Source organism: Vanellus vanellus (genome assembly GCF_965231255.1).
Source record: "Vanellus vanellus genome assembly, chromosome: 3".
Taxonomy (NCBI): Eukaryota; Metazoa; Chordata; class Aves; order Charadriiformes; family Charadriidae; genus Vanellus; species Vanellus vanellus.
Genome location: NC_138907.1, coordinates 12942910 through 12956188, shown reverse-complemented (window position 1 = coordinate 12956188; position 13279 = coordinate 12942910). Strand labels below are relative to the sequence as shown.

Genomic DNA, 13279 nt, shown 5'->3' with positions numbered 1-13279 from the left:
GATTTCTCTAGTCCTTTGTATACAAAAGCCGCCTTCTTATTTTAATCTCCATAGGTGGATTCTACTTGAACGTAAATCTGATCTGTGTTTTCATTACAAATTTGTTGTCCCATGGAAAGATGGAAGAATAAGGAATCCAAAAGTACTGCAAAATAGATTTTTACATCTTTTACATAAGTTTTTTTATGTCCTGATCCCCAAAGTAGCTTTCTCTACACATTCTTCTCCCAGGTTACGGGAACACCATGTAATTGAAAAAAGATGTGGAGACCGTTTGTTAAATGTATTGAGTAGAAGTGTGGCAAGGAGAACCTTGGAATGTTTATCCTGAAACGCTCTGGAGGAATAAGTGCAGTAATAAAACTCTGGTCTAGGAACACAGGACCTGTGATACTAACTCACACCTTCAAGCACTATTATGCCTTACCTCATATCATAAATTTTCAAATTTTTCAGTAGAAAGTTTCTGCTAAAGTATGGTATGGTGGGCACCAAAGGAAAGATTTTCATAGGCAGCGCCAGTTGGTAGTTTTTGTGTGCCCTAAATCATGAGGGTTTATGTCGAGATGTGTATTGTTTCTTATCTAATGTGAGTATTGATGCTTTATTGTGTACCTAAGTGGCTAATCTTCTTCCCAATCCTATTAAAGTTTAGGCTTCAGTGGCAATTTCTGGCAGAGAGTTCCACGAGAAAACGAGATCTTATATGACATGTGTTTCCTTTTATTGATTGTAAATAAGTTACCTTTCCAATCCCATACACGATCTCTTCTGTTGGTTTATCGAAACAACAATTGGTAGTATTGCATTTGTCTGCCGTGTATCTCTAGCATGTTCACCATTACTTGTTGCTTGTCTGAGTTCCATGGTGCTAACTTTATCAATCTCTCTTCATACAGAAGCCTCTTCATCTCTCTAATCATTTTCACCGCCCGTCTCTGGACCCTGTTATTTCTTCCACTATGTGTCTATTTTGAGATGTGTTGACTTGGCCTGAGCAGTGTATTCAAGACAAGGCTGAACAACTGAGTCGTATCGCGGCATTAGAAAACTTTGTGTGTCATTTCCAACCTCTCCCCTAACATCTTGTCTTTTAATTTGGTTTACTTTGGTAGTTTTTAATAATTTTTGACTACCGCTGGTCCAGTGCTTTCCTCAGGAGTGGTTTTGAACCTGATAGAAGTGAGAAGGTGTGAGAAATAGTGAGACATTTACTGTCGCTCAGGAGATAGAATCATAGAATGGTTTGGGTTGGAAGGGACCTTAAAGATTATCTCATTCCAACCCCCCTGCCCAGGTTGCTCCAAACCCCATCCAACCTGACCTTGAACACCTCCAGGAATGGGGCATGTATTTTTATCCCTGCATTTTAAACATTTCGTTGGAGTTCACTTAATGCACCACTTGACGTTTTCCTCTCATATTTAGTGTGAAAGGTGATGGTGTATGGTGGGAGCATGGACACATCAGCATCAGGAACCCTCCTGTTCTGCTCTGGCAAATCCCAAGCTCTGATTCTGGCCACGGAGCTTACACAAAGTGCCCCAAGAGCTGAACTCTGACTCCAGTTTTGTAACAGGCTCTCGGTGTAATCTTGGAAAAGGCACTTACCCTCAACTGTGCTTCTGTGAAGGATTTACCTTGGGGAATTGCCTTAATTGAAACATATTTCGCTAATGGTTGTGAAGATAACGTAAGATTTCACAACACACATGAGCAAAGCCTAGTCACGAGCGTAATCAGAATGAGATATTGCATGGCACAGAGGCACTTAGATGATCCAGTACATATATTCTGCTGCAAAACTACGGTCTCGGAACATATGTCCTCTGGCCAAATCCTCATACCCAGCTAGGGATAAGGAACGTGTTTTCCTTTTGTTGGTTTGGACATTTCAATGTTAGCGTCAAAATCTGCTTTTGCCTTTTGGAATTTCATATATGAAAATCAAAAGGGTAGGTGGCTACCTGTTAGTAAAGGACAGCACACCTTGCTCAGTTAACTTTAATTATTTGAAAATAGCATAGCTAACAACTACTCAACGTATAATGCTTTCAACCCTGCTACTTCTGGCTGGTAACATTGCCTGACCATTTAACCCTACAACACTAACATCTTTGGTTTTCCTCCTCAATAAAATGCTGATTTTTTTTTTTTTTTTCAGTTAACCAGTAACGCTGATCAAAATAATTTATCAATTGGTCAGAATAAAACTTGGCTTTCAGATATTATTTGGCTCTGTGGCTTCTTATCTTGTTAAATCGTTGCATGGCTTAGAATAACGCTGTCTAATTGGAAAGATGATCAAGTTGCCATCTATCGAAGCTGCCGGGTGCACAAGAAGCCACAAGCCACTGCATTGCCAGTGACAGCTTAATGGCAGGGAGATTTTTCAGGTTTGGGTTTTTTTTTAATTTTATGATGGACAATCTAGTATCTCGTTATGCAAATCGTATTGTGTGGATCAATTAAATAACTTGACTGAAGCAAAAAGTATGGGAGGTAACCTCAGAGAAAAGGGTTTTAATATTTTTCAGCTAAGGCTGGACTTTTCTAAGACTTTTTTTGGCCAGAGTTTTTCCGTGTGTAATTTCTCGTATAGCCGTGTGGGAGCTGCTGGACCAAACTCTGCTTCGTATATGAGACCCCCGTGACTTCACAATTTGCAGCCTCTTTGGGTGGGAACCAGGGTTGGTGTTTTTCTGCATTAAACTTAATTTTTCAAAAATGCATTCTAAATATTTGGAAGACCAATTAAAAGCGGTAGAAAGGGGAAGGTGGGAAATAGGGTGTGTGGGGGGTTGTGGGGGTGTGTTTTCTGTCTGTGCTGTGACCAAAATATGAGGGTTCAGCCTGGCTTTCAAGCAGATTTTCTCTAGGAAGACAGAACTTGTCTTCTTAGAGGACTTCCTCCTGATGCGTGTGGGAGGGTATGGTTCTTCCAGATTATGAACACAACGCAGACCATTACGGAGCATAAAGGTTCAAAAGATGGTTCTTCCAAACTTTTTACTCTCAACCAAGGCCAGGTTGGACACGGCTTGGAGCAACCTGGTCTGGTGGGAGGTGTCCCTGCCCATGGCAAGGTCAGAATGAGATGGTCTTTAAGGTCCCTTCCAACCTAAACCATTCTGTGATTCTATGATATTTTTTTCTCACACCGAATTCATGACAACGCCTTATGAACACACTTTTCTAATTCCAAGTACGCAGAGGTAAATTACTTCCCTGCCAAACGTGCTGTTGTTTATTCAAGCGACTTAACTCGTTGAACTAAAGAAAAACCTTGTGCCCTCCTGTAGAACTCATTGTTTTTCGGCCTTTATCTCTTTTTATCGTCATTTTCACCTCCCTTTGAACTTGCCGGTGTCTGAAGACAGCTGAGCTGGGCTGTCGGCTAAATTAGAGCTCCTGACAGCTAGGTGCATTCTCCTCTCCAGCCCACACACCCTCCTTTTTCTGCTGCCTATTTAACTCCTTATTTTGATGTTGCCTTTAGATTTGATGGTGCTGCTGGCTTTGTGCTTGATGGGCGGCAAAGTGGGAACACCTGAAAGTTGCCTTCAGTCAGCAGAGGAGTTATTTTGTTGTTAGTCTTTCCTTTCACTTTGGTATCTGGATTTAGACCTTGGTAACGAGCAGTGGCAGATTCTCAGAAAGATCTGGAGGTTTTTAGCCCAGTCTTCTCTCATGTGCTTCAGTAAACTTTGCCTTCTAGAAGTAGACTTATTTTCTGCAAGCATGATGGTAAACTACATTAAAATAAATTCTAAAATCAGTCCATGAGACCGAAAGACTGATTTTCAAATTAAAAGTAACACAAACCAGAGAAAATTTGTGTTGTGAAGGGAAACTGGATAAATAGTTGGGTTTTTCGCTTGTGCTCAAATTTGGCTGTTGTCGTTCTTTAAAAACAGTGTGTACTAACATGACTCTTACCCGGAGATGAAATTTGGGAATGGATCTAGCTAGGCAGGCTCTTGTCTAGTGCTGTACGCATTATTGTTCCTATCTGGAGGTGAATTCAAGGGGCTGAGGTTATTTGTCATGATTAGTTACGCTTTATATAACTGTATGCAGATCGATCTTTGGGAACGGCAGTGACTCAGTTACATAAACATAGTTTGAGATACACGATAAATATATCTTGCCGGGGAAGTATGGACTAGAAAGGAATTAATTAACATATCAGTTTCATAGTTAACCGTCCAGTTTTGGATTGCAAAATATGAAAAGCAAAGATTATGAATAAAATAATTCAGGGCAAAGAAGATTCCCATAAGTACGCTTAGCAGGATACAAAATTGTTGGCTCTTCTAAGTGCACAACAAAATCCATTATTTGATGTATTATTGATTGATATTTGATGTATCAAACTAATAGATAAAATTTGGAAATGCTGTGGAGGTATTTACTTAGAGCGGCACGAATGCAGAGTTGGAACGTGAACGCTGGAGTTAAGAATAATTCTTTGGACTGCATCCACTGGGTGGAAGGTGTTCCCTGTGTTTCTTAAACGAGGTTTAGTTACAAAAAGCACTTTCAAAATAGGCAGATGATGGCTACTGGTGTCCCTAGAGAGGCACACGTGAGTCAGCTGTAGTTTTCTTATGCTGTTCTCTTATCCAAAGAGTATTCTGGAAATGGCAGGGTGGCTGCGTGCGGCAGCGTTTAAATTACGCTCGATGTGGGTTGTGGACATACGGAGGTCAAAATTATCAGAATATTAAACAGGCAGCAACTGCACTCAAATCTGTTGGTATTGAGCTTGTCTGTAAATCAGATCCCTCTTAGATAGCTAAGTGTAATTGAATTGCTTTAAGCAATTGATAACACCGCTGTTATTTCCAGGGCTTTATAAAATGTCTCAAAATGCAGTTTTAACTGTTGTCACCCACTTTTTCAATCGTATGAAAAAGTACTATCTAAAAGCACGTAAAGGCAAATAGATTCTTACGGGGGATAATAAAAGCATTTTAGTCATTGACTTCTCTGAACAGGTCTTATTTTCAGTTTGAATTCAAGGAGACAACAAAGAAATGTGTTTCCCTTCTTTTAATTAGATCAAATCCATTTTATGAACCCAAATCAAGCCCTGCTTTAATTAAAGTTGCTCCGCTGCAAGAACCAGAAAAGAAGATGAAAAGAAAGGCTCCTGAACCACCAAACCTCTCGCCAAAGCCAGAGACAGGCGTGAGTGAGAACGTGTCGGCTATTCCTGCGTCGAGGGAGCTTTCTTCTTCTCCCAAGGTAGGTTTTTTGTACCAAAATTTCACCTTTGTTATTAACAGTAGCTTTATGTGTCTTGTAGACATGATATTTATTTCTGCGGGCCATCTTAAAAGCTTTGCTTATACTTAATAAGGTGTTGGCTCATCCCTATTCACTTGCTGGTTCATAGGGAGAGCGCAGCGGTAGGAGCTTGTATTTTTTCTTTAAGGATTTCACGACGACGGTAACAGCAACTGCCGTTTCAAAGAAAAAGAAAAGAGTCTTCTAGTAACAAATGTTACAGGACAGCTGGATATGCCATCGCGAAGGAAGAAAATCGCGTTGTACAATACTTTGTCTTGATCTATTGTAATGCCGCTAAGCCTTGCCCCACATTGGAGAGTCTGTCTCCACGTTTCTATTATAAATCTGGGTTTTAAGAGCTTAGTACTAGATGCTGTTTATTTGTATTGGGATTTATGTGTGTCCAATTCCTTAGGTATGTCAAAGTAATTTAAAAAAAAAAAAAAAAAAGACAGCCTACTTTAAATCAGATTAACTCTTTATTAGGAAAGTCCAGACTAAGCATATATATGCACACACATCTGTGTTTGTCAAGGGAAAATATGAGTTAACTTGTGTCGTAGAGGGCAATGTGTGGCGTTACGTGTTTTAGGATGACAACAGCTAACTTCTGTTGGCGTGAATTGCGACTCCGGTGTTTCAGCAGTTAGTGCCGTTTGTACTTTTTTGAAACGAAACGAGCGTTTAATAGCATAACTTAATGAGCCCTTTTTAAAAATGGATTTGATGCTTGCTGAGTGGTTGTTTTGAAGGGGGAGAAGATGAGGACAGGAGGCTTTCTTTCCAGCACAGCTCTCCCAATTTATACATATTATCATCTGGTTTGCCTTGTATTGGAGCTGCTGTACTTTAATTTAAGAATTGGATGAAACTACTTGTCATACCTATCATTTCATTGCTTAATTACTCAGCCGGATTGCTGACATGTCCTTGTCCCCCTGCGCTTTGATCTTGCTGTCGTTTTACCTCCTGGGGTAAAGAATACGAGACCAGAAATCTGCTCTGGGTCTGCATTGTAGCAAAACAAAATGATGTAGCCCAAATTCACAAGTTACTCTTAATACACAAAACCTGCAAGCAGGGAAATATTAAATCAGAGCGTAGCTGTTTTATAATGTGCTGAGATGGGGTTCAATCCTGCTCGCTGGGGTTTCTGCGTGAAAAATATTGCACGTCATTTGCATTCTGGTGGAGTCAGACCCTTGGGTCAAAGCGAAGTGGCCAAAATAAAGTGTTCCAGTACTACCAGGCAGAGAAGAGCCATCCGTGGAGGAGATTTTTATCAGCTCGCTTGATGGAGGTTGTGCCCCCATTGCTCGTGGTTTGGGAGGTTTTTTTACAGGTCTGCATCCGAGGAAATACATCTCCTTGCTTTATCGTTGTGCTCAAATAATGTATTACTGCTGGGTTTGACTGTTGTTGGTGTTGTCTACCCCAGACTTAAGTTTTAGGTTGTCTGAAAGCTGGAATTGATGAAGAAAAGATGCAGGAGTTGAAATCGCTGAGAAAACCATGCTGGTATGAATGCAGTCAGGTAGTTCCTACTCTTGCACAGGATATTAGTTCCCAAATATTTTGGTGCCTGCCCACTTGCAGCCCACCCACCTCTGTGCCACCGATGCTGAGGCACCGCTGAGATCAGCAAAGGTCCAAGTACCAAAATTTTTGATATTCTTTAGTGCCATGGGACAACACTGCTCTATGCTGACCTTCTGTGGAACTGAAAGCTTTAATTTTTTTACAGGATTTTAAGGAAGGCTCTAAAGCAGATGCATTGTCCTGGTTTATTATATTAAAGCTAGAGTGGAAAGTTTGGCTGGCTGGGTGTGTTAAAATATGGTACGGTCTCTTGCAATTCAGAAAGCTTTCTGTAAGCACAGTCTCTTTTCTGTGCTTGAATTGGTTTGCTCTAAGGTGATCTAATAACGTTAGAGCAAAAGCACTTTACTTGGAACGCTTTTTGAATTTCGGAAAAGTACTGGCATTTAAAAGAAAAGAAAATGAAACAATTTCCTCACACCATAGTGCAAAATAGTGCCCAGGTAGGACTGGGACTGTTGGCACAAATAACTTGTTTGTTTATTACTCAGTAATAGTGACAATGTTTAGCAACTCCGAAAAAAAAACTCCCATATATAGGCACCAAACAAACATGAACTTAGCACACGGCCTTATGGAGGGGGAATAGTCCTTAGGTCTACTTAGGTCAAGGCAGGTTAAATAACAAATTTTATTCAGTGTTTTGTCCAAGTTTGCTGTGCACGGAATGCCTCTGTTACAACTCTGACCAGAAACTAAGTGTCCCGACGTGTTCAATTCCCCATCTTGGTTGTCTTCATGGGAGATGGCCGCAGAGCAGAAATGCTCGTCTTTAGACTACACAAACACAGCATTAATATTAGAAATTTAGAGTTTAAGGAAAACAACTCCAAAAATGCTTCTGCAAACCTTTGACAGAGTATTCTGCCCAGAGAATTTGTGGAAGCTCCATCCCTGGAGGTGTTCAAGGCCAGGTTGGATGGGGCTTGGAGCAACCTGGTCTGGTGGGAGGTGTCCCTGCCCATGGCAGGGGGGTTGGAACCAGATGGTCTTTAAGGTCCCTTCCAACCTAAACCATTCTGTGGTCCTGTGATTCTATGATTTGGAGCTCACTTTCCCTTCGCATGCTAATGGTGTTCATCACATTTGCTGAACACAAAAACTACAAATGCTGGTATTAATGTCTGTATACCAGCAACTTTATGAGGTGGAAATTGCTCCTGAAAGACTATTTGGCATGTGACAGATTCCTACTCAAGATACAGGTTCCAAATACTTGAAATTATATTACCCTGTGAAAAAAAAAGAACATTTAGAAAACAGTAGTGAAATTCCTAGGAATACCAATTTAAAAGTAGGGTGAGAAAGATTGATCTTTTCCTTCGTATACACCCCAAAATAAGATCCCTAGCATATGGCTGGACATCAAAATTGCTTCGTTCAGTGTTCAGCTGCAAGGAGCCTTCTAGCGTTGGCACCTAGGCTATCAGAGCGTTTCCACAGAAGTGCAATTGTGTTTGCTGTTGAAACATCATAGCCCGAATCCAACATTTTACCATTACTCAAGTAGTGGTGGAAGGTGTTTCTTGCCTGAGGGATAGCTGACTTCCCACACATGATTTTTTTTGTGTGTGTGTGCAATGTTTTATTAATTTATAACAGCAGTGTCTGCGGTAATGAAGGAGAAGACTAAAACATTTAATTTTTAGCAGTCATCAGTCTTGGACACGTGTCATTTGAGAATAGACTTAAGCTAATGCATCAAAGTGAATTGCAAAAGACCTTCTTTTAAGGGAGTTGTATGATCTTTTAACAGCTCAATACTATTTCTAGATTTTCCTGGAATCATATCCACAATTAATTACCCCTATTACTCCCGACACCACAAAAATCAAACTCCTCCTAGTTCCTTTGTTGAGAGATTTATGTTGTCCAAGATAATTCTGTGTATCATGTATCAAGTTTCATGTAAAACTGGACAGAAAGTTGCAGAAAGCATCTTCTGCTCTGGTGGTATCTAGCATCATGTCTGGTGTCCGCAGGATGAAGACGGTACTCCAGGGTGTAGTCATGAGCTGGTATTAACTTTGAAGAACTCAATGATCAGTGAAGATAGAATATGAGACTACTAAATAGGCATTGACTTCAATAGCCATGAAAAAGGTAGAACTAGAGTTTGAAGCAAAGACTAGATCTCACTGGGAGGCTGATGTAACAACTTACTGCGACTAAACCGTGTCCCTCGGCACCACATCTACCCATCTTTTAAATGCCTCCAGGGGTGGTGATTCCACCACTTCCCCGGGCAGCCTGATCTCCGTCTCACAGCATCCTATTGGGCTACCCAGAATATCTCAGTAAATTAAAGTCCTGCACTCTAGTCTTAGCAATAGGTATGTGATGGTTTAACCGCAGCTGCTCGCTTGCTCCCCCCGGTTGGGATGGGGAGAAAATCAGAAGAGTACAAGTGAGGAAAAAACTCGTGGTTTGAGATAAAGACAGTTTAATAGGTAGAGCAAAAGCTGTGCATGCAAGCAAAGCAAAACAAGGAATTCATTCACTGCTTCCCATCTCCAGGAAAGCAGGGCTTCATCGCATGTAACCATTACTTGGGAAGACAAATGGCGTAACTCTGAATGTTCTCTGCCCCCTTCCTCCTTCCCCCAGCTTTATATGCTGAGCATGACACCATATGGTATGGAGTATCCCTTTGGTCAGCTGGGGGCAGCCGTCCTGGCTGTGTCCCCTCCCAACTTCTTGTTCACCCCCAGCCTGGTCACTGGTGTAGTGGGGTGAGGACCAGAAAAGGCCTTGAGAGCTCAGCAACAACCGAAACCACCAGCACGCTATTGACAGTGTTCCCATCCCAAACCCAAAACACAGCACTACACCAGCTGCTAGTACGAAAGTCAACTCCATCCCAGCCAAAACCACGATGAGGTGTTCCTCTGACACTACGTGATTGTGTGAGCGGACATGAAATTGATATCAGACCTCAGGCTGCTTTTTGAACCTGTCCTTGGATTTGAGTTACACCTAGCGACTGATGCGAGTATATAGCATCAGGACAGGATGATAAGTAAGCTTCAGTCTGTCATATCAATGTATATGCCGTTCTCACCTTTATGAAAGTCACAGTGTTGCTGGTAGTCATGAAAACATAGGCATTGATTTTGTTGCTTGTAGACAAGAGCTTGTGATGGCCTTTTCCCTTGGCAGAAGAGGAGAATACATGTTGACATAATAGTTCAAAGCCCCTAATAATGTTTCTGGTTGTCACCGTCGTTGTTTAAACTCTCTCTTTCTTTTTCAAAGCAAAATGAATTGTTTTGCACGTCCAGGCAAGCTAGCTGGTTTAAGCTCTAAAAGCATATTTATAGGAAACGCGTAATAAGAAATACAGAATCCTTTTTCTGCATGACATGATAACCCATCTCCATCCAGTATCCTTTGTAATCTTTGGGTTTTTTTGCAGATACCTTTGGGTATCTGCAACGCTTCTGTTTAGTGGAAGGGGGGAGGAAAGTAACATCCAGTATATTACTAGGCACAACTCTCCAAGATCTCAGAGATGCTACAGGCTTCAGTTGCTCACTTTTTCCGCTTCTCTTTACCTCCATAATATCAATCGTATGCGACTGAACAGTAGGAAGAGCTCATCTTAAAACACAGATGCAGTAATGCAGCCAAGTGGAGAAATTACAGTAAACTTCAAATGGTAGATGAAGATTGCTCATTGTCTCTTGATATCAAAAGTGTCGCAGTTGTCCATTCACGTAAGGACTTCCTGGCTCTCTGGAACATCTTGTTTAAGGATTTTTCTCCTTTCCAGCTTCACATGAGTGACAGAGGAATTGTGCAGCTCATTTCCATGAGATCTTTGTCACTTCCTATGCAGACAGATATTTGTCGAGCCCAAGGAAGACTCGGGAGGTAGTGGATGGAATTTTAAGATATCCGCTGTTATGAACTTGTGCAAAAAAGACACTCGGAGAAAATCTACCTTGGCATACAGCCCTAAGACATTTTATCTCTTAATAGGAGGAAAGACAAGCCACATACATAATGTGAGCAGCAAGATAGTGAGATAATCATACTGAAGCACAGGCAGTTCATTAAACTTGCAGCTTTTCAAGTGTTAAATAATAAAAGAGGCTCTCTGTTTTATACAATGTAGAGGCAATTTCATATTACTCTTTGCATGAGTTCTAAATGGTGCTTGTCAACCTGGCAACCTGTGTGCTTCTTCTGTGTTTCTTACTTGTAACCTATGTTTGGACGTAAACCAACCGTGTTAGAATATGCACTTGAATAAGGAGTGAACTATTCAATTCTGAACGCAAGTGGAGTATTTTTCCATTTTGCTGAAGATAGGAAGAGTATCTTCCTCTTGTCCTCAACTAATGTGTGCTTCGGGGTTTGGATGTATGGTGTTCAGTCCCTATCCTGACTTCTCACGTTGCCACCTTCCCTGCCCCACGTTGTGCCAGCGCCGGTACTGATTGTGAGTTCAGGGGGTACCAGGAGCACAGCACCGACACAGGAACATTGCAGGACAGTCCCTTTCAGTGGCAGTACGGTCATCACTCAGGAAACGTATCGTTAGTGTCTTGGCAGTCCTGGTTTGGGGTATTCGTTGCCCACAGCAGCTGCAAGTCCTATGGATCCAAGAGTCCTTGGGCCAGTACTACCAGGAAACAATCTGCTAAAGTAAAAAATGCAAGCTTAGGTGAGTCTTCTAAGTGTTTAACTTCATGGTTTAACTTTCCATCTCTTCATATTTGCAGCAGAATCGTTGTTTTAAAAATTTCTTTAATCATCCAAGTTCCTGTGTACTAAATGTAGTTACTCTGTCAGTATAAGGAAACTAAACTCTTTTATTCTTTGTTTTTGTGCAAGTCAAATGATTTGTGAAGGGGCCACTGTTTATGCAGGTGGAAGTCGGGATGCAGTATATCTTTGCAAATTATCACATAACTCATTATTGCAACTTCTAGGTACTGTTTCTTATATTTCTATTTCATTGGTGACCAGGATGTTCACTAATTTCTCTGTAAATGGGAAAAGCATTTTGTATACGTGCAGACACATATGTGCATACATAGTAGTAATTTTAAAAAGAAAATTATCTAACATCTTATATGTAGGCCATATTTGTCCAAAAAAAAAAATACTGTTGAAGGCAGAGAATCTTAAAATTAGTACAGTCTGAGTCAACTGCAAGCGTGGGCTTTTAAAAAGTGACTTTTACAAAAGTACAAATTATGTCTTTCTAGGGAAAATGGGCTTTCATTCCATGGTGGTTTTCAGGCTGCTTTTTGTCTTGGAACTGGGATGACTGGAGATGACTGCATCCCTCTGTAGCATCAAACCCAAGACAAACAGTAGAAGAAATACAAGTGCGTATTGGGGAGAAAATGTAGTGTTTCAATAATACCCAGGAGCTGTAAGCGGTTTTATTGACTGCTTATGTGAGTAAGAGTTCCCAGGGCTGGCCCTTAATAAAGTGGATTCCCTTTGAGACTGAGTCACCCAGCTGCCTCAGATGCCTTATTCCTAGAGGTGTCTGGTTGTCTCCCTTGGCTATAAAAGAGCTTAGGTAAGTTAGACTGGGCCAACTAACTGATAGGCATTTAAAGTTGGTGAGATTAGTTGTCCCTGAATATTTGCAGACTCTTGTGTATATGACCTAAATAATAGACCCATGATTGGATGGGGAAAAATGGGGAGACGTTGCAAAAGCTCTTTCGCCCTTCAACGTGCAGGCATGACTGCACATGAATAGGAGACATGGATATAAAGTAGGAGTGTTGATGTACCAAGTTGTGCAGCAAAATGGAGATCCCTTGCTTTGTTCTACCTATTTAGAGATTTTGTAAAAATGGAGCCAAGCAGCGGTGATAACCTATCCATGAGTAGTCACAAAAGAGACCAGCAGGAGGGACAACTTCTTACTCACCATTAGGACACCAAGGAGTGTGCTAGATACTGTCTTGAAGTGGTTGAGATTCATGCTTTTATGAGTAGGTTTTTGCTTGCGAGCGGCCTCCTTAGGCTACCAAAATGATAAATTCTTTCATAACTGGACATTGCGTGTTTTTACTGACTGTAGCAGTTAATAACGTACCAGGTTTTGTTTCTTTACAGCCACTCTTGATTCCCTCCTTCTCCTTGCAGGCAGCTCTATGAATGTAAATCGGTGGAGGGTGGTGTCTGTTGTCTTCATGTTATTCCCATGGTTGGTGCCAACAGGAGGCAATTTTTAGACATCGAGAGTGTAGATGAAACCAAGCCCTTCCTTTTTCTATCTGCTGCTTTCTGCCATCCTTATTGAAGTATTTTGTGCCCATTTTCATGATAGCTGAACTGCTGTCAAAAAAATTTAGGTGCTGTTCTGCGGTTGCGTTACCTCTAAGGGAGATGCTTCCTTCAGAATTTGAGGTTT

At 41.1% G+C, this 13279-nt stretch overlaps 1 protein-coding gene across 1 annotated transcript in view; it reads left to right on the top strand.

The window, feature by feature from the left end:
* The window catches only part of EHBP1 (EH domain binding protein 1), a 236828-nt gene that overhangs the window by 114303 nt on the left and 109246 nt on the right, over positions 1 to 13279 (top strand). Inside the window, exon 11 of the mRNA XM_082480396.1 lies at positions 5064 to 5250. Within this exon, the coding sequence (XP_082336522.1) occupies positions 5064 to 5250 (187 nt within the window). The remainder of the gene's footprint in view (positions 1 to 5063; positions 5251 to 13279) is intronic.